This window comes from Pleurodeles waltl, chromosome 6 (assembly GCF_031143425.1).
Source record: "Pleurodeles waltl isolate 20211129_DDA chromosome 6, aPleWal1.hap1.20221129, whole genome shotgun sequence".
Lineage (NCBI taxonomy): Eukaryota > Metazoa > Chordata > Amphibia > Caudata > Salamandridae > Pleurodeles > Pleurodeles waltl.
Genome location: NC_090445.1, coordinates 1,647,130,083 through 1,647,151,822, shown reverse-complemented (window position 1 = coordinate 1,647,151,822; position 21,740 = coordinate 1,647,130,083). Strand labels below are relative to the sequence as shown.

General features: G+C 48.3%; 1 protein-coding gene across 2 annotated transcripts in view; it reads left to right on the top strand.

Annotated features, from left to right (window-relative positions):
• The window catches only part of VAV2 (vav guanine nucleotide exchange factor 2), a 708,430-nt gene extending 693,090 nt beyond the window's left edge, over nucleotides 1-15,340 (top strand). The window contains exon 28 of one of the 2 annotated variants that reach the window (XM_069241562.1): nucleotides 12,721-15,340. In XM_069241562.1, coding sequence (XP_069097663.1) covers nucleotides 12,721-12,768 — 48 coding nt within the window. In that variant the 3' untranslated portion in view covers nucleotides 12,769-15,340. The remainder of the gene's footprint in view (nucleotides 1-12,720) is intronic. The other variant, XM_069241561.1, reaches the window with a different exon arrangement.
• The last annotated feature ends 6,400 nt before the right edge of the window (nucleotides 15,341-21,740 follow it).

Below are 21,740 nucleotides of genomic sequence, written 5' to 3'. Positions count from 1 at the left end.
AGAATGACTTTGAGGCTGCTGGGCCTCATGGCCTCCTGCATCCTGCTGGTCACACATGCTAGATGGCATATGTTGGCTCTGCAGTAGGACCTGAAGTTCCAGTGGGCGCAGCATCGGGGGAATCTCTCTGTCATGGTCCAGATCTCAGAGGGAACTGGACAAGTGGTGGCTAACAAACCGAGATTGAATCACAGGCAGAAACAGACCGCAATTGAATCACAGGCAGATCACTGCCCCTCCCCCTACCAGATCTGACGGTAGTGAAGATGTGCTACTCCTAGGATAGGGAAGCCACATGGGAGAGGCGGAGATCAGATGCGTCTGGTCTATAGCGGAGTCCGTGCTCCATATCAATCTTTTGGAGCTATGGGCGATCAGACCTGCATTGAAAGCATTCCTTTCCTCTCTCAAAGGGAAAGTGGTACAGGTGTTCACTGACAACACCACCGCCATGTGGAACTGCAACAAGCAGGGCGGGGTGGGGTCGTGCACCCTTTGTCAAGAGGCTCTCCGCCTCTGGACATAGCTCAAAGAGCAGGGCATATCCTTAGTGGTTCAAAAACTGACGGGCTCTCCGAATGCCAGAGCGGACAAACTCAGCTGGCAGTGCTTGGTCGATCATGATTGGAATCTCCATTCAGAGGTGATGCAATGTCTTTTTCAGAAGCGTGGAGAGCCTTGGTTAGATCTGTTTGCCTCTGAAGAGAATGCACACGGTCAGCAGTTTTGAGCTTTGGAATTTACAAGGAGACACTCGCTCTATGATGCTTTTCATCTCGAGTGGAGCTTAGGCCTTCTGTATGCCTTTTCGCCTATACCACTTCTGCCCAGAGTTCTCAAGAAGTTCAAGAATGACTGGACCCAAGTAATCCTTGTGGTTCCGGATTGGTCACAAAGAGTCTGGTATGCCGAGCTATTGACCATGGCCATCGATCCTCCGTTTAAACTGCCCCTTTGGGGGGATCTTCTGTCGTGGCAACGGGGGAGGGTTCTCTGCCCAAATCTGTCCAGTCTCCGGCTTCTTGCGTGGAGATTGAGCGGTAGCAGTTGACAGCTTTCTATCTTCACCCGAAGTCTGTAACGTTATCTTAACAGCCAAATGTCCCTCTACCAAAACGGTATACGCCTGTCGAAGGAACAAATTTGTGGCATGGTGTACAGACAAGTCTCTTGGCCCCCGCTTCTGCCCCTCTTTCTGTGGTCCTTCTATTTGTTCTTTCTGTAGCACACAGGACTCTGCTCTTGGCTCCCCAAGAGTTATTTGTCTTCCATCTCGGGTTACCTGAGATTACCCGATCAACCCTCTAGGTTTAAATCTCCTATTATCTGTAGATTCCTAATGGGTCTTACTCATATGTTTCCTCCTTCTTCGTTCATTATGCCCCAATCAGATTTGAACTTAGTTCTTACTTTCTTACTGTGTGCTCCCTTCGAGTCCCTACGTAAATGTCCACTTCGGCTTCTTACTCTTAAGACAGCCTTCCTGGTTGCCATCACTTCTGCTCTCAAAGTGAGTGAGCCGCAGGCCCTTTCTTCGAAGCCACCTTTCATTACAGTCTATCCTGACAAGGTGGTGCTTAGTACCAGGGCTTCCTTTTTACCTAAAGTAGTCACGCCTTTTCAAGTAGGCCAATCCATCACCTTTTCTACTTTTTATGCGCCCCCATATCCCTCCAAGAAAGAGGGGAGACTCCACCGCCTGGACCCAAAAAGAATGTTGGCATTCTATATTGATCGTACTAAAGAGTTCTGGGTGGATGAACAACTCTTTGTGGGTTATTGTGGGTGCGAAGAAAGGTTGGGCAGTGCAGAAGAGAACCATCTCTAGATTGGTTGTTCTCTGCATGAAAATGTGCTACGCATTGGCTAAGAAGCAACCCCCAGAGGATTTGCGCGTTCACTCTACTAGAGCCACAGCTGCAACCACTGCGTTCCAGTTCTGGACATCTGCCAGGCAGCATGGTGAGCGTCATTGCACACATTCACCAAACACTACTGCCTGGACAGTCAGGTCCAAAGGGATGGGTACTTTGCCCGTTTGGTCCTGCAGGACTTCCTAGTATGATCTTGGTCCACAGACCCATCTCCGGGGATGGTATTGCTTGGGTATTTATTCTAAGCTAAGGACTCTGCAACTAGAAGTCTCTATCAGATGAACAAGTTACTTTCCTTCTGAAACAAATTTACCTGGTAGAGACATAATCTAGTTGCAGATTCCGTACTGACCCACCCATCCTCCCCATTCTGCGAACTGATTTCTAGGGACAGGGACTTCACATTCAGGGCCCTAGTTCTGGTGCATCAGAAGCAGCGTTTTTCTGGCTCCGCGATTCTTGCGTGGAAAGTCGTGAAAAGAAACTGACGTCAGTGTGCCGGGGTGGTGCCTATATATGACCCATTATGTCATATCCGGCGCCACCCAAACCAACAACGGACACGGAGTAGTCCGACACAACCTGATGGCACACAGGGGTACTGCTTGAAGAAAAATCTCCGGATCCAGACTGATGCCTGGGGGAAATTCTAAGGTAAGGAATCTGCAACTAGACTATGGCCCTCATTAGGACCTTGGCGGTATATACCGCCTACCACCGCAGCGACGGCCGCCAAAAGACCGTTGCCGTGGCTACTAGCCATCTGCCGTATCATGACCACAGCCGGATTTCTGCCAGAAGGATGGCGGAAATCTGGCTGTAGCCATGGCGGTAAGGTGGCGGTAACGTAGTGCTGCTTCCACCAGGAGCGCCACGCCAGTAGACCACCACCGGCCATATTATGAGAATTAATATGGCCTGTCGGTGTTCTGCTGGCGGATCCTGCTGCTGGCAGCAGCGCCTCATCCCGTCTCCTGCCGGAGAACCCCCTGGATCCAGGTAAGTGGGTGATCCGACAGGGGAGGGGGGTGTTGTGTGTGTATGTCTGTGTGTGCATATATGTGGGTGTGTGCTGCGTGTTGTATGTGTGTGCATGTTTGTGGGGGGTGCGTGAATGTTGAGTTGTGTGAATGCGTATCTGCGTGTATGTATGTAAGTGTGTGTGGATGTGTGTTTGAATGGATGAATGCATGTGTGGATGAATGTTGGAATGGGTGTGTGTTTGCATGTGTGAAGGGAGGGGCGTGTATGAGGGGGGTCTGGAGAGAAAGGAGGGTGTGGGGGGGAAAACCTGGGGAGGGGGACGGGGAAGACCCCTATCAGTGACAGGGATTCCCTGTCACTGATAGTACCTACCGCCATGGTTTTCGTGGCAGTAAGGATGCCACGAAAACCATGGTGGTAGGCGAGGTCATAATCCCGCAGGCAGGCAAGTGACCGCTGCCAGGCTGGAGATTGAGGCCTCCAGCCCGGCGGTCGTTACCGCCGTGGCGGTCGGTGTGGTACATAACATGGAGGAAAGTACCGCCAGCCTGTTGGCAGTACTTTCCTCCATATTAACTCCAACCGCCGGGGTCATAATAACCTCTTCTGTCTCTACCAAATAATTTGTTACCGAAGGTAAGCAATTTGCACTTTTTGTTCCTCACTTTTTCTGATGCATAATTCTAACTGTGATTTCTTTCCTGTAGTAAACTCCTAGGTGCCAAACTAAATCCAGAAATTTCTTCCAACATTGTTCCCCGCATGCCGGGTGGTAATGCCATGTGCTTATGTGGTAAATTCATATCGCCCTGGAAGCCATTGAGCATCATACAAGCTCTAACACTGCACACTGACCTATTTTCTTTCATTCCACACCCTCTGACGTGGATTCAGAGCTCCACATAAAACTTTGCTGTTTTTCCAATGAATCCAAACTTAGTTGCAAAGTATATCTTGGGAAGTTGTGTCCCCCAAAATGACAGGATTGAAGGCATGCAGCAGTTGCAAGAAACAGATGCCAGTCACTGACCCTCAAAACTTGTGCCTATAATGCTTGTTTCTGGTCATCACTCAAAGTCGTACAATACGTTCTGCTCCTGGAGGAAATCAGGGGGTAGGAGGGAAATCTTTATGTCACTGAGAATAATAGGTGGTTGTGTTTGAAACATAGATCCCACTTCAAGTCTTTGGTATGTTCTCTACGCCGGTCATGTGCATAGTGGTCTTGTGCAAAGTCCTGTTCCATCGCTAAGTCTTCCAGTAAGTTAAAATCTGAAATACACCACAAGTGCAAGAAAGCCAAGTTGAACTCGTCCATATACCCCTATTCAAAGTCAGCCGATAATTTGCAAGGGTCTGACGTATTCTGACTCTGAGCTAGTCCAGCATTGGGTCTTGGTGCATCCATAAATCCCTAGCCCATCGTCAACTTCACAGTGGATAGCCTCCTTCCAGGAAGCCATGCAGCAAATTTCTCACTGCTACCAGCTTTCTTTGGTGCGCCTTCAAGTCCCACAGAGCTTCTTGGGCCCCAGAGTGCACACCTACCTGCAGGCCCTCCCCTGGCATTGACTGCCGACTTGGACACATTTTTAGAGTTCATGCTGATGCTCATCCAGACTTCCACTCTCTCCCTCGGTTCAACGCCAACTCCTTACATGCAGGCACTTGTACCAGGTCCAGTTGCAATGCTGATCTCTGACTCCAAGCTAGCATCTGCCTATTTCATGCTATGAAATAAGTACATTGCAAACAGTGGTTATGCAGCTACACCTTCAGCCTTGACCTCTCACTCAACACAAGTACTGTCAGAGGATAGATGCCTTTTTGAGCTCCGACAACAAAGTGGTCCAGGTCATAGACAATGTCTTTCAAAATACTGATAATGATGAGGAGGTTCCCAATCTGCTCCCCCCCTCATTGCAATAATATTGGATATATTTTGACTGGCAAAAAGCTAGTGGGTTAGATGTGGGCAGTGACAGAGCCAGAGTTACCAACTGGCACACCAGTAGAAGAAAGTATCTCTTTTGTTGTAGTACTGTGAAGAGCAGCAGACGTGCTAGATTTGCAATTGCCCACTTTGGAAACCAAATCCAATTGATTAATTGAAATTCTTCAACCAGCTTCTTCTTCATCTGACCCACTTTTACCATTTAACAAGGCCTTTACAGATACTGTCATGGGCACTTGCTTTTTGACAAGACACTTGTTTGCTTAAATGTTTCATGGTAAAGGCATTCATAGGTAAAGGCAATCAGAATAGTTTTCCTTTGAACCACTGGATAGCGAGTGGAAACATATTTATTCTTTTGGAAAGAAAATGTTTTCCTCAGTCAGCATGGTTTTACCCTCTTTGAATGTAGTGTTGCTTTTTATGCAGGTGCATTCATGCCTTATCGGTCATGACCAGTGAAATGTTGTCAACGTTCTGGAGGACCTCAGAAACATACTGGCCCAAACAATCCAAGATGAACAGGACAAGCAACATATATTTTTTGGTACAGGCCTGAAAACCACAAACCGCATAGGCAATGCTATTGGCCACAGTAAGCACATAGAAGGCATGCTAGAATGCGACCAACTAGACTTTCAGGCATTTTGAAGCATCCGTATGGACATGCCTTCCAGTGGATCTAGACTGTATGTAGAGAAGGGTGGCTCTGTGCTCAAACAATTCAAAGTTAATCATCCCAGTGGCTTATCTGACCGGCAATGTTATCCATCTCAGCCAGTGCAGCAGCGAACATAACCCTTTCAGGACATTGCATGTGGTGGCGTCCAAAGCCATTCACAACACCAGGGTCAGCTATCATCCAACCCTTTCTCCACTTCTGCAGCAGACCCCAAACTGCTTTGATTTGCCTCCCCAGGCCCACAACCAACTGGCAGGGGCAGAATTCAATACTTTGTCTCTGGCTTGAGATCCATCATATCAGACTGATGGGTCTTAAAAATTCTCCAAGGTGCTTTGCTTGCATACTTTCATTTCAACCACTCCTCCTATTCCCTCAACACCAGAGCAGTATTTGTTGGACCACACTGTTACCTTGATGCAAGAAGTCAATCTCCTCCTGGCCAAGATTGCCCTCAAACAGGTGCCAAGCTCATAGTGGGGGTACGGGGTGTGCTGTTTGTGCTACTTCATCATCATCAACTGGGGTGAAGACTGCTGGTCTGTACTAAATCTCCAGCCATTGAATGACATTGTGAAGAATGACAAATTCAAAATGCGTAGTCTGGCTCAGATCATATCTGCTGTAGATCGTAGGGACGTATGGTGTTCTTGAATTCGCAGGACATTTATTTTTATACACACATCCTGCCATCCAACTGATGTTACATGCAGTCCATGCTGGGGTTAGAACATTTGCATTTTGCCATGCTGTTCTCAGTCTTACTTCAGTCACTCGGGTGTCAACAAAAGTACTTGTGATTGCGGTGGCTCATCTTCAGAGGTCAGGAATACATGTGTTCCTGTACTTTGTCTGCTTACTGCTTAAGGTGGACTTGCCTCAGTCAGTCACAGACCACCTCCACACAAGATCTAGGTGTTTGATCTCCTTGGGGTTTCAGTCAACAAGCCTAAGCCCCACCTGAGCCATACACAAAGAATTTCTTTCATAGGGGTTATCTGGGACACAGTAGCATTCAAGGACCTTCCATGGCAACAGCTGGTCCAATACTTTCAGGATATGATTAAAAAATGTTAGGGTCAATCAATTAATCAATATGGGGATTTGTATAGCACTGCTAATCACCCGTGAGGGTCTCAAGACCCTGGGGGAAGGAAGGGGAAGGGGGAGAAGGATCAGTTGAAGAGCCAGGTCTTGAGGTCGCTTCCTGAACTGAAACAGGGTTAGGGATTGCCCGAGGTGGGTGGGGAGGGTGTTCCAGGTCTTGACGGCAATGTGGGAGAAGGATCTTCCTCTGGCTGTGGTTTTCCGGATGCGGGGGACCTTGGCGAGGGCCTGGTGGGCAGAGCGGAGTTGTCTGGCGGCAGTGTAGAAGGCGAGTCTGTGGTTGAGGTAGGCTGGTCCGGTGTCATGTAGGGCCTTGTAGGCGTGGGTCAGGAGCTTAAAGGTGATTCTCTTGTCGATAGGCAACCAGTGTAGGTCTCTTAGGAGGGAAGAGGTGTGGCTGTGTCGTAGGGCGTTCTTGATGAGCCTGGCGGAGGCGTTTTGGATGCGTTAGTCTTCTCTGTGTCTTGGCAGTCGTTCCGGAGAAGAGAGCATTGCCGTAGTCGAGTCGGCTGCTGACAAGGGTCTGAGTGACTGTCCTTCTGGTTTCGGTGGGGATCAATTTGTAGATCTTTCGGATCATGCGCAGTAGAATCAGCCCGATGAAACAGCACTCACCTGTCAGTCCACTGAGAGCGATGAGTCTAAGATGACGCCGAGGTTGTGGGCGTGGTCGGTGGGGGCGTTTCTGAGTGCATAGGGCCACCAGGAGTCGTTCCAGGTGGAGGGCGTGGAGCCGAGTATGAGGACTTCTGATTTGGCCGAGTTCAGTTTGAGGCAAATATCTTTCATCCAGGCGGCGACTGCTTTCATTCTTTCGTGGAAATTGTTTTTGGCGGTGGTCGGGTTGTTGGTGAGGGAGACTATCAGTTGGGTGTTATCGGTGTAGGAGACAATGTTGAGTGCGTGGCTTCTGACGATGGCAGCTAGTGGGGTCATATAGAGGTTGAAGAGGGTGGGACTCAGCGAGGATGCTTGGGGGGGACGCAGTTGATCTTGGTGGCTTCCAAGAGAAAGGGGGGAGAGGGAGTTGGACCCTCTGTGTTCTGCCGTGAGGAACAAGGAGAGCCATCGCAGTGCTGAGTCTCGGATTCCGGCGTCGTGGAGGCGGGTGCGTAGTGTGTCGTGAGAGACTGTATCGAAAGTGGCAGACAGATTCAGGGGAATGAGGGCAATGGTTTCGCCTCAGTCAAGGAGGGTGCAGATGTCATCTGTGGCAGCAAGGAGGGTGGTCTCGGTGCTATGATTGCTTCTGAATCCTGACTGAGAGAGGTCCAGGATGTTGTTGGTTTCCAGGAAGGCAGCGAGTTGTTTGTTGACTGCTTTCTCAATTACTTTGGCCGGAAAGGGGAGCAGGGAGATGGGCCGGTAGTTCTTCTGGTCTGTCGGGTCGGCAGTGGGTTTCTCCAGTAGAGGTTTCATATCAGGGAAGGTGGCAGATTCGAATGAGCGATTGATGGTAGTCCGGAGTTTGGGTGCAGTGATGTTGCTGGCTCTGTTGAAGATGTGGTGCGGGCAGGGGTCGGTGGGAGCTCTTGAGTGGATGGTTGCCATGATGTTGCGGGTCTCTGTGTCGGTGATGATGTTCCAGCGGAGGAGGTTGGGGGGGGGTTGTGACACTTCGGTCAAAGGGCTGGTGGTGAGAGTCCGGGGGGCCCTGGGTGGTGAAGCTGTCGTAAATGTCTGCGATCTTGTGATGGAAGTAGTTGGCAAGGTTTTTGCAGAGTTCTTGCGATGGGGGGTGGATGTTGGTGGAGTTGGAGTTGGTGAACTCTTTGATGACAGAAAAAAGGTCTTTGCTGTTGTGCGCATTTTTATTGATGCGTTGCTCCAGGGCGAGCCTCTTGGTGGTCCTAATGAGCTGGTGGTGATGTTTGATGGCATTCTTGAAGTTTTCGTGATTTGCAGGGGTCTTGATGGTGCGCCACTTCCTCTCCAGACATCTACAGACCTGTTTTGATTCTTTGAGTGCGGGGGTGAACCAGCTTGCTTTCTTGGCTGTGCTTCTGTGGTGGGACGTCTTAAGGGGGGCAAGGGTGTTGGCGTAGTCTATCCATACGTGGAGGTTGTGTGTGGCGGCGTTGGCGTCGGCTTGGGGGGGTGTTGTGTTGAGGCTGGCGGTGAGCTGGGCTTCAGTGACTTTGTTCCAATTTCTGTGGGGAAGTTGGACAGTGTGGTGTCGACCGATGGGTTTGTTGAAGGTGAAATGAATGCAGTGATGTGGTCGGTCCATTGGAGTTCGGTGGTATGGCTGATGGAGACGTGGTTGCTGGAGGAGAAAATGGGGTCCAGAGTGTGACCGGCCGAGTGGGTGGGTGTGGTGACGAGTTACTTGAGTCCGAGGTTGGCGAGGTTTTTGATCAGGGAGGTGGAGTTGTTGTCGGCCTGTAGATGAGGGTGCCCCGCAAAGTGACTCCAATCTGGAAGTGAAGGAGTTCCATGTTGGTTGTGGAGTCTTTGATGCTGGAGGATAGCCATAGGGACTCTTTGTGGATGATGGCAATGCCTCCCGCGGGGCGGTCTGGGTGGTCTCTGCGGATGATCTTATAGGCGTCTGGGGGTTGCGATGTTTCGAGCCGAGGAGGGCTTAAGCCATGTTTCCGTGAGAAAGGCAACGTCCAGGTATGTGGTGTCGAAGAGGTTCCAGAGTTTGATGGCGTGCCTGTGGATGGATGAGGCTGTGATCTGCTTTGTGGGTCCTCAAAGGTGGGCTTGAGTGACAGAGGCTGGTGGATCTGCAGTGGCGACAGGTGAAGGGTCCCTTGGTGTTGCTTGAAGGTACCTTCTTGCAGTTGTTGTTGTGTCCTGGTTGAGTGCGATGAGTGCTGCTGGAGTGTAGTGGTGGTGGGTGGGAGATCCAAGGGTCCTGGCACTGGTCACGGTCAGGTCGCGGACGGGCGCAGACGGGCTTGCCTTTGGCACGCCAGTGGCGCGGCCGCACAACGGCTGCCAGTAAGTTGGGGGGAGGAGAGGACAGCTGGGAGGCGGGAGTGGGAAACGGCGTGAAAGAAACGGGTGGGACCGCAGGGGCAGCAGCGGCAGGATAGAGCGCGAGAGAAAGCAGGGGTGTGGGGCCGCAGGGGCAGCAACGGCGGGGAGAGAGCGCAGAGTGAGGGGAGAAAATGTTGAAGAGAGAAATAGACGCAGAAAGCAAAAGGAACAGCAAACAGAGAGTGAAAAGAGGCAAAAGAGGAAATAAGAGAAGAGGCAGAGGGCAGCCTAGCAGAGGAGCAGATCTCTCCCACTAGACACCAGGGATGAGGCGCAGGCAGAAGCATGTGGGTGGAGGAGGGCCTCAAACTCCTGACAGAGGTCAGAGTTCAGAGGAACGGAGGGCTCCACTTGCCGGTGGAGCAACGAGGAGGCAGAGCAGTTGAGTATATGTGTTGAGTCTGCAATGGGCTACAGGTCCTAGGGTCAGTCCAAGGTGTCGGTGAAGATGGTTCTGAGATTCATTTGCTCCTGATCTCATACCTTCTCAATGTCTTGTTTGACACATGGCGCATGCAAAACCTCAGTGGGCACAGCACTGGGGTTGCATCTCCGACACTGTCCATATCACGCAGAAGATGGATCAGGACATGAAGTGCAATCCCAGGCCTGCTGCAGGTCAGTCTCTCTTACCTACTCAGACTTTAAAGTTGTGACAGACAACACTACTGGGGAGGCGGTTTGTAAGGAGACATCTGGGAGAGGTGAATATCAGAGGTAACTGTTTTCTAGCAGAGAGCCACCTCCACATCAGCCATTTAATGCTTAGGATAATCTGTTTCATGCTGAAAGCCTCCCCACAGATTATCAAGGAAAGACTATTGAAGATCCTAATGGACAACATGACCAACAGCAGCAGCAAGCCTGGGGGTACTAGGGAAGGGCCCTGGATCCTAAGAAAGGAGGTTCTTCATCTCTAGAGGTGCCTGGAACAGCAGAAAATCTTCCTGATAGCCATAAATCTTGCAAGCTCTCTGAATTCCAGAGCAGTTGTTACCTGATGGCCCAGGAGTGGCACAGGACATCTTTAATCGGTAGTAGATCTGTCTGCTGTCATCAAGAACGTGCAGTGTCACTGCTTCTGAATATTCAACTTTCCTTCAAAAAGGCCGTTGGGATATGTGTTGAGTCTGCAATGGGATACAGGTCTTCTGTATGTATTCTCACCTCTGCTGCTCCTTCCTCACATTCTGAGGAAAGTAAGGGCAGGCTGGACACAAGTTTTGTTAAGTCTTGGTCTGGACTGGGAGAGCATTGTACTCAGTCTTCCTGAGCATTTACCCTCAGATACCGCACCCCTTAAGGAGGATTCAAGCACTAGAAGAGGGTCCTGCACCAAACTCTCTGCAGCCTACACCGCCATGGATGGAGATTGAGTGGCAACATTAAATTCTTTTGACTTATCGTCTGAAGTGATAGATGTCATTCTTACAGCCAGACACCTATTTGCAAAGTCCACCTATGCTGGTTGCTAGGAAACGTTTGTGGCCTAGTCTGACTCATTTCATCCAGACCTTCTGAAGGCCAAACTCTCTTATGTTTTTTCTGTCTTGCAATGGCCACTGTGTAGGCTTACTTGTTGGCCCTTTAAGCCTTTTTATGTTTGCCTAATCAACCCTGTGTCTTAAAATCACCAGTTGTGATGCATTATCATAAGTGCCAGATTCATATATTTCCCCCATGCCATTCATCATATATCAGTGAGATATAAATGTAGACCTGACCATCCTTATGTGTGTGGTCCATACAGGTCTATGCACCATTGTTGGCTATGGCTTCTAAAATTCCTTATCTTCAACACTTCTGTATGCTGCATGAGTGAGCTACGGGTGCTGCTAATGTAACCTCCCTATATCACTGTTCCCCCCAGACAAATTGATGCTGTGGGATCGAGCTGCCTTCCTGTCTAAGGTGGTATCTACCATCCACGTTAGTGAATCAGTCATATTACCAACATTTTGTGCTCCAAAACACCCCCTCAAAAGAGTAAGAGAAGCTCCATTGGCTTGACTCTGAGAGCCTTGAGTTTCTACATTCACAGTATGAGAGACCACTGCGAGGATTTTCAGGTCTTTGTAGGGTTTACTGAGTCCAAGAAAGGCAAGGCAGTGCAAAAGAGGACTCAATCCAGGTGGTTAGTCTTCTGCACTTAAATCTTTTCCACTTTGGCTAAGAAGGACCCCCAGAAGGCCTGCGGGTGCATTGCACCAGGGCTAAAACTTCTACATCGGCATTGGAAAAGTGGGTGCCAGTTCTGGATATTTGCCTTGCTTCATTGTGGGCTTTGGTGCACACGTTCATGAAACACTACTGACTTGACAGCCAAATCTGATGCGAAGTCTATTTTTCTCGCTTGGTCCTGCAAGTATTTCTAGAATAAGTTCACTCCTCAGACCCTTCACCACAATTTCTGACTAGCCTCCCACCTTTTTACTCTGTGAAATAAACTCCTGATTATCATAATAGAATCCAGGTTAGATTTTGGCACACTGTCACCTGTAGTTTATTCAAAGTGCTTCGCATCTGAGGGTGTGGAAGGAGAAAGATTCAGAAACTGACAATAGTATGCAGGGCTGGTTGTTCTACGTGGTCTGCTCTGTCACTTCCATGGCAGTATGACGTCACCTCTGAGTAATATGGTGTAACATATCAACGCACGGGGATCATTGCCAGAAAAATCTCCGGATCCAAGTTGGCATCTGGGACTATTCTAAAGGTGAGGAACTTATTCATCATGATATAGAAACCATAAACCCACAAAACAAGATGGACTTTTGAATCTTGTTCATACACTTGTGTTATGTTATTGATCATTGTTTTTAGTTTAAATTCTCAGGTGCAATTGACATCATTGTTAAAGTCCTGGGTACATAGTATGGCCATTGATTGGAAAATGGAATCATATGTTATGCTTGAAGCGCTATTGCAATTCTCGATAATGTAATTTTATGATTTTTTAAAATGTTTTAATGTGTTGTTATAGGGGAGCCCATATTATGATCATGCGTTGTTGAATCTCCTTAGGAAGCTAGGAGTTGGATGGCAATGTTCAGGCCTACAATTCTGACATGTGGCCACTCTCCTGTCCTTGGAGAGCAGCTATTTGACATTATTGTGATTTCTCTTCTCAGATTGGTTGGTTTCCTTCAACATATGTGGAAGAGGAAGGTGTGCAGTGACGTCCGCATTGCCAATAAACATCATTCTCCTTGAAAAGCCACTCCTTTGCACAATAGCCCATGCCCCTACCCAGAGACAAGAGACTAGCAAATCTTCCAGTATAAGGATGAATCCAACAGAGCAGATGTTTAAAGATATGTGAAAACTGTTTGCCGAACAGGATGGATGCTGGTCGTCAGTGGTATTACATGTATATAAGATATATAAATCGGTTAAATTAACTTTTGCAAAAAGTGTACTTCGAAAGTGATTTTGGGATGTCCACAATGGAACTGGGGATTCATTACAATGATGGACATATGCACCTCCAGGTTTCCTTCTTAAAAATCAGAAGATAAACTGACTTTTTGGTGGAATGGATTGTGGTGGCAGATTACCAACAGAAATGTTCAATGGGAACACCGGAACTGAGCTAGTTTAAGTTCTTCTCTTCTGTTTCCAGCCATTCTTGTGGGTTTTGCGTTTAAACGTGCCATGAATTACCAGCCTTATAGTAGTAGGAATTGTTTAGTGGTGGCCCGTTCAGTCAGTATGTTCCTGCAGACGGAGGCACCCTGCGCACTTTTTTCCTGGAGAGTCCATTGGAAAGTTAAGGTCCTTGTTTGAAGTTGACATGACGCGGCGTGAACCCAAAGTGGAGTTGAAAGGTTAATCAAAAATTAAGTTCTGTTTGATCCATGTGGCTCCCATTCTTATCTGTGAACGGTGGACTCGAGGTTTTACCATTTCTATTTGGGGCATTACAGATGTCTACAACTTGTCTGTGGCATTCAATGAAGAGAAGTGCTGTGCAAAGACAACAGTTATGTTTATCTGCAGTTTTATTAGCGTGTTCAAAATAGAAACGTTGTAACAAAATGCTAGCAATATTGCTACGCACAGTAAATATCAGTTGAAGTTTACATATCCAAGAACAGATGAGTGTCATTTGGCAACTGCTGTGCAGTTAGTCATTAGCCCGGTCATCTTTCAGTGACCCGTCTTCTTCCTGTGATCATTGATAAGCATGCTAAGCATGGTGTACCTTATCTCGAGTAATCTACATCAGCACTCACCTGGCACTTCTCGCACCAGCATTGCAACAACCTTCAAATTAATTTGGCTTGACTCCAAGAATATTTATTCATAGCTTGCTTTGACCCTTATCTTGTGCAAGATACATTATATCTAATATTTCAAACATTGGTGTGATGAGAAGTGGACAGAAATGACCCTCGGTAACTCGGTTCTCCCTGCAATATATGTATTTTGGGGAAAAGTTGCCCTAAATCATTGTTTAAGCTTTTTGTAAGGCTGTTTATTCTAGAGATTAAGAGCAGCACGTCTAATCGGCAGAGGGCCATTAGTGGCAGAATCCTTGTCCTTAACAATAACCTTTTTGGCTAGATTGCTCAGAGGATTAAATTAATTTTCAAATTAATTTGATATACTTTTCCTTTTAAGGCTCTTTTATAATATCTAAAATATGTTGCCCCCTAATACTGTTTTAGCTTCTTCCAGATTTCCATTTTCATCTACCTCATTATTTGCACCTTCTGCCAGATTTCCCTTTTGATAAATCTAATTTTAAACTTTTGTTAGATTTGCTTTTCCTTCTATTACATTTGTCTTATTTTCTGTAAACTTTTGTTTTTACAAAGAATGTCTTTCATTTTGTTATGAAGAGTCTTGAGAGGAAACCAGGAATTGTCTTTGATACATCCATCATAATATTAAACATGTAAAGCAGAAGATTTGTTTATATTGTTTGAAAGTGAAGGAAAGTGCCCCAAAAAGACACACATTTTGTGTTGTGTCATCACAGATATTTCAGATTTGTTTCAAATCTGTTACTGTTCATGATCTCAAAGCCTTTTTCAGGAGAGTACCAAAAAGGCAACTAAAAAATGCTAGAAGCTACCAGTTATTCAAGTATCAATTATATTGCGTGTGTATCAAATGTGTACTAGGTCTTTGTCATGCACGTGCCAGGAAGCCACAACAAATGCCTTTTGGACATATACTTGAGGTATTGACACCTTGATCGAAAGTAAGAGCCTCATCTGCCACCACCACATTGAAAGGAAGCTGTGTTTTATAGTTGTAAGAAACTCGTTGAAATTATTGTGTAATTAAATCTATTTGAATATATATCTGTGAATAATAAAGGCAATGTTTTATGATGGGAGGAAATGTGTACATATTTTAGTTCTTGGTCAGGCAGTTGAAATTGTAAGTGAATAAGTAGCAAAATAATAGTAAAACGTCTTTATTTTTTGCACTGCACTATCCTGGGTGAGAAGAAGGGGCATATTTGCAAGAAAGTTCTATTTTTTGGTTTAGTGGGGTTTTGTTTGGGAGTTCATTTGTGTTGCTGGAATAGTAGAACAGCGGCTGCTAAATTAAAAACAAAAAAACAAAAAAAACCTGCATGTAGTTTTATGGATTATTTTAGGAGGGACAGGATATGTTACTTTTTATTGACAAGCAAAATCATCAGAAATAGTCATATGTAATTTTACTACATACATTTTTTTAAATTTCCCACCCCCAGTTTGTACTACAAATAAAACATGTTTTTCTTCAAACAGGTTTAACTGCTGCATTGATTTTCAAAACTATCTTGCACTCAGTGGATTTGCCTGGGGGTATATGTTGTGATTTAGGGATGAGGTGGCTGGCCCTTAGCCATTCTTTGCCTGCTTGTATTTCTATGCATTAGCACAATTTTCCCATTTCCCTCTTCTTTGTTTCAGATACCAGTAGCCCTTTCCGCTGTCCAATCTATGTTTCTCAGGTGGATGACAAAGAAACCCAGCAGTGGTAAAATGTAATGCTGAGGCAGTGTAGACCCTGTTTGGTATATTCTAGCAGCCTGCTCAACGACTGTGTCTTCTTCCTTTTCCAATCCTTTAAGGAACTGTGGGTACTTGAACATTTGTAGTACATATCCTGTGCCTCCTGACCTGACTTGCATTTTGGAGGGTTCTGCAGTGTTCATTATCACTTGTTTTCCTTGGTGTTGCTGAACATCCGGAATCTGCATTCTGCTCAGTCTTATGTTTTCCCGCTACTGTGTCAAAGCTTGCTGAAGGGTGTGCCACGTTTTTTGATTGTTGCACAATGGCAGAGCAATAGGATCTGACAGGTTTAGAAGATCAGGTGAAGTGAATGCCCCTCCATAGTTGGGCGCCTGCTGTTTCTAATACTGGTACTTTCTGCCTCTAGCATCCTACTCTGAATAGTCTGTACCCTCTATGAAGAGTCTTTGAAGATCCAACCCTTCTACCCACCGACATCCCAAATGTGAGGTCTCTGCACAGAGCAATGGTCCAAATGCCTTCTCGATGCTCCAGCGACCAGGCCTATCTGATAGGGACATCTAGTTGCAGATTCCTTGAAATTATAATTTCTCCCAGGTATCAGTCTGGATCCGAAGATTTTTCTTGAGCAGTAGCCGTGTGCGCTATTAGGTGATATCAGTCAGCTCTGTGTCTGTCATAGCCTCCACCGGATATGATGTCCCAGGTCCTACATAGGCACCACCCTGGCACTCTGATATCAGTTCTTTTCTTTCTGCGCCAGCCACTGCTGAACTCACAAGAGCTACCCCTCATTCAATTTTTGACTGGCCTTTTTTTACTTTTTGTCAAAGTTTTTTTCAAGTTGTTAACTCCTGGTGCATCGAGGGATGTCATAGAGGAAGACCGGGTATAAGCCCTGTGGTTCCTGTCATCAGGTGCTGTCCGTGACAGATCCACATCTTGTGTGCAAGGGGTGCCTGGAGCGCAACCACAACCCAGAGTCATTCTCCGAGTGTAAGGCCTTGCATCCGAAGGCTTTAAGGGAGAGGTCCCTAAAGCTGATGGCCCGGCGCTCGACTCCGCCCAAGTCACGGTCTCAGTCAAGAGGAAGGTCTCAGTATCGGTCCCAGAGTGCCCCCCTCATCGTCATCCCACTCCAAGTCCTCGGGACGATCAGGTAAGTCAAGGCACCAGAAGAAGTCAAAGAAGACTAAACGTTCTTCTACTTACCCTTGTCTGTCTGCCGACGAGTTGAGGGAGTGGAAGCACCATTGTTCTAGGCCTCCCTCTGCAGAGCCTGCGTTTCGGCCAACTCCACGCCTCCCCAAGTTTCCGGGAGCCAGGGCGACCTCTGCCCAACTGAAGGAGTTCCATGAGGCCACATGCCTCCGGGCTGCGCTGTCCACATTCTCATTGCTGACTCTGACACAGAGCTGGATGGGCATCATGCCAACATCCGGTGCCTCTTATGTCGGATCCTGAGCTTTTTCCTATGGGCTAAGTTGCGATGAGGAATGGGAGGGGTTGCTGGACCCTTTGAAATACAAGCTCCAAGACCCTGTGGACCAGTGTACGGACTTAGGTGAAGCCAGTGCACTGGATACCTCACCAGCTACTGGCATATTTTCTCCCCCTACTGTGCTATGGAGGAGGAAGCATAATATTCTATGATGGTGCGAAGAGCAGCTGAGGTCCTGAACCTTGAGTTGCCGATGGTGGCAGTTAGCACTAACCTCTTGACAGAGGTGGTTCAACCTGGAGCTTCATCCTCCGAATCCCTGCTTCCCTTCAATTAAGTCCTTACAGATGTCCTACTAGGTACCTGGACCAAACACAGCACAGGGGCTCTTGTGAACAGGACAATTGCCTGCCGCCATTGCCCTGCTCTGAGCAACCCAAGTTTCCTTACTCAACACCCAACCCCTGAGAGCTTGGTAGCCAAGCCTTCACCTCCTATTGCGCATACCCTTCCGCACCCCCGAATATGGAATACAAAAGGCTGGGCGCACTTTGGAAGAAGATGTTTTCTTACGTCAGCTTTGAATTGCACTCCTTGAACACCCTCATGTATTTTGGGCCATTACTCCCACACACTGTGGGATACGTTGTGCAAGTGCTGCCAATGGTCCCAGAGGAGGCCCCAAGCAGTTGCTGATGGGAGACACACAGCAAAGTTCACGTTCCGATATGGACTGGACATGACCGACTCACTGGGCGGAGCAGTTTCATTGAAAGTGGCCCTGAGGTGCCATGCCTAGTTGAGGACACCTGGCTTTTTAGTGGATGTCCAAGCCAATCTTATGGACATGCCCTTTAATGTTTAATGGCAGCCGTCTCTTCGGAGAAAAAGTAGACTCATCGCTCAAGCACTTCAAGGATTCTTGGGTTACAGTCAGGTCTTTGGACCTCACAGTGGCCCCTCACCCCCCCCCCCGTTTTCCCCCCAGTCTGCTTTTTGCCCCTTTCATGGCTATGAAAGGGGTGCCCAACTGTGTCCATGCCCGCCCAGCCACCTTGCCGCACATGCTGCCCATCCTCTGCATGGCGTGGCCTGGGATGTGGGATCCACCTACCTCGTGGATCAGGGAACCAGTTGTCTGGCAAGTTCACCACCCCCTTGCGGCTGCCTCCAAACCTTCCTAGTCTGACTCTTCCCCATCAGGGATCAGTCAGAGGCTGGGTCCGTCATCACCAGCTCCGCTGGCAATCCTTCTTGTCAGACAGGTGGGTTTTTCAGATAGTCTGAAGGGGCTACTCCCTCCCCTTCAAGACTACCACTCCATCCTTGCCACCATCCTACAATCAGATGAAGGAGGATCACTTGGCATTTCTCGGAGAGGAAAGTTACAGCCTTCTTGGCCAAGGGAACCCTAGGGAGGATTCCTGTGCCAGAAGTACATCCTGTGTGCTATTCCCGCTACTTTCTGGTACCCAAAAAGGACAAGGGTTCTCCGCCCCATCCTAGACCTTTGGTCCCTCAATCTCTTCTTCAAGAAGGGGAAGTTCTTTCTGTTCTGAACCTAGGAGATTGGTTGGTAGCGTTGGACTTGCAGGATGCTTATTTCCATATTCCCGTCCTGCAAGCCCCACATATTACTTGCGGTTCACAATAGGCCACGAGCACTTTCACTTCACCGTACTCCCCTTTGGGCTTACCAACGCCCTTCGGGTGATCAACAAGGTGATAGCGGTAGTTGCAGCTCATGTGTGCAGGTCAGAGGTGTCAGGCTTCCTGTATCTCGACGACTGGCTTTTGAAGGCAGGCTCACCCCAGGCTGTTGTCTCCCATCTCAAGACTGCGGCAGATCTCCTGCATTCGCTGGGATTTACCATAAACATGGTGAAGTCACAACTGACTCCGTCTGATGCTCCTTTTCTTCTGAGTTGTTCTGGACACAGTGTGGGTTTCCTCACTGGCGGCGAGTCCTGGATACTGTCACCAGTATTGGGCGTTGGAGGTTCCAAGGCGGCAATTACTCAGTGACGTTTTTCATCTCTAGGGGAATTCAGACATCCTGTACGCCTTTCCGCCCAAATCACTTCTGCTCTAAAGAAGATCAAGAACGACTGGGCCCAAGTAATCCTTCTGGCGCCAGAGTAGGCACAGAGATTTTGGAATCCCGAGATGCTGAGCATGTCCATCAATCCTCCATTAAGACTGCCCCTTCAGGAGGATCTTCTGTTGCAGCAGCAGGGGAGGGTTCTTCACCCAAACCTGTCCAGTCTCCGCCGTCTTGCGTGGAAATTGAGCTGCTGCAGTTGACAGCTTTTGACCTTCCGCCCAAAGTCTGTAACGTTATCTTGGCAGCCATTAGTCCTTCCACCAAAATGGTATATGCCTGTCGGAAGAAATTTTGGCATGGTGCACTGACAAGCCTGACTCCCTTTCTGTCTCTCTCTGAGGTCCTATTGTTTATCCTTTCTCTGGCCCAGAAGGGCTCTGCTATGGACATTCTCAAAGGTTATTTATCTGCTATTTCTGTGTTTTTGAGGTTGCCTGATCAACCTTGTTTGTTTTAATCTCCTATTTTTATTAGATTCCTCAAAGGTCTTACTGATGTTTCCTCCATCCACATTCAGTATGCCCCAGTGGTATTTGAATTTGGTTCTGACATTTCTAATGTGCACTCTTTTTGAGCATCTTCACAATAGTCTTCACAGGCTTCTCACCTTGAAAACTGCCTTCCTTATGGCCATTACCTCTGCCCACAGGGTGAGTGAGCTGCAGCCATTGTCATCTAAGCTGGCAAAATGGTGCTTTGCACAAGGGCTTCCTTTTTGCCAAAAGTGGTCACGCCCTTTTCTGTAGGCCAATGAACTACCTTGCCTACTTTTTACGCACACCCCCACATCCTTTTAAAGAAGAAGGAGACTCCACAGCCTGGACCAAAAAAGAGAGTTGCCGTTCTACCTTGATTGTACAAAAGAGTCCCGGGTGGATGATCAACTCTTCATCGGTTACATGGGTACGAAGAAAGGTCGGCAGTGCAGAAGCGGACTATCTCCAGATTGGTTGTTCTCTGCATTACAATTTGCTGCACACTGCCTAAGAAGCAACCCCCTGAGGGTTTGCGTGCTCGTTCTACCAGTGCTAAAACTGTGACCACTGCATTAGCATGCGGAGTTCCAGTCCTTGATACCTGTCAGCCGGCAACGTGGGCTTTTCTGCACACTTTCACCAAACACTACTGCCTTGACAGTCAGGTCCGTAGGGACAGGCACTTTGCCCGCTCGGCCCTGCAGAACTTTCTAGTAAGATCTTGATTCACAGGCCCTCCTCCAGGGATGATATTGCTTGGGGATTTATTCAAAGGTAAGGAATCTGCAACTAGATGTCTCTATCAAATGGACAAGTTATTTACCTTTGGTAACGTCTTATCTGGTAGAGACTATCTAGTTGCAGATTCCTTACTGACCCACCTACACTCCCCTCTATGCGAATGGATTTCTAGGGAAAAGGACTCTCCTTGCGGGGCCTTAGTTTTGACGCAACACTGGTCAGTGTTCCTCATAGCTCTACTCTTCTGGTGTGGAAAGCTGTGAAAAGAAACTGACGTCAGTGCGCCAGGGTGGTGCCTATATAGGATCCTCAAAGTCATATCAAGCGCAAGTGACGACGGACGCAGAGTTGATCGACGCTAGACTGACATCTGGGGGAAGTTCTAGGGTAAGGAATCTGCAGCTAGATATTGCCTCTACCAGATAAGGCATTTATGAAAGGTAAGCAATTTGTCCATCACCTGCCTTGACTCAAGGGCTCTCCTGGAAGATGATATGTTCAGCGTGTGATGCGGTAGAGCTCCCATTCCTGCCTTTGGCCACGCAAATCCTCAGGAATCCTCTGTTATCTGTATATTCCGGGCCCATTCTTAGATACAGTACTTTAAACTTTGAGACGCCACCAAATGATAGCCAGAGATTGCCTGTTCACTTTCCATTGGTTCTCATTATAGAACCTGTGTCCATTTTGTTCAACGGGGTGGCCCTTACAATCTCCTAGACACTGAGGGGGTCATTCTGACCCCCGCGGGCGGCGGGAGCCGCCCGCCTGGAGGGAGCCGCCATATGGCCGCTCCGCGGTCGAAAGACCGCGGAGGCCATTCTGGCTTTCCCGCTGGGCTGGCGGGCGACCGCCAGAAGGCCGCCCGCCAGCCCAGCGGGAAACCCCTCCCCACGAGGAAGCCGGCTCCGAATGGAGCCGGCGGAGTGGGTATGTGCGACGGGTGCAGTGGCACCCGTCGCGTATTTCAGTGTCTGCAAAGCAGACACTGAAATACAAAGTGGGGCCCTCTTACGGGGGCCCCTGCAGTGCCCATGCCATTGGCATGGGCACTGCAGGGGCCCCCAGGGGCCCCACAACACCCCATACCGCCATCCTGTTCCTGGCGGGCAACCCGCCAGGAACAGGATGGCGGTATGGGGTGTCAGAATCCCCATGGCGGCGCAGCAAGCTGCGCCGCCATGGAGGATTCTGCAGGACAGCGGAAAACTGGCGGGAGACCGCCGGTTTTCCTGTTCTGACCGCGGCTGACCCGCCGCGGTCAGAATGTCTTGAGGAGCACCGCAAGCCTGTTGGCGGTGCTCCCGCATCCCCGGCTCCCTGAGACTCTACCATTCTCTCAGTAGCACCATTGAAGAAATCCGTACGGACTGTGAACTGTATCATGTATCTAGGTGGTGTTGATACC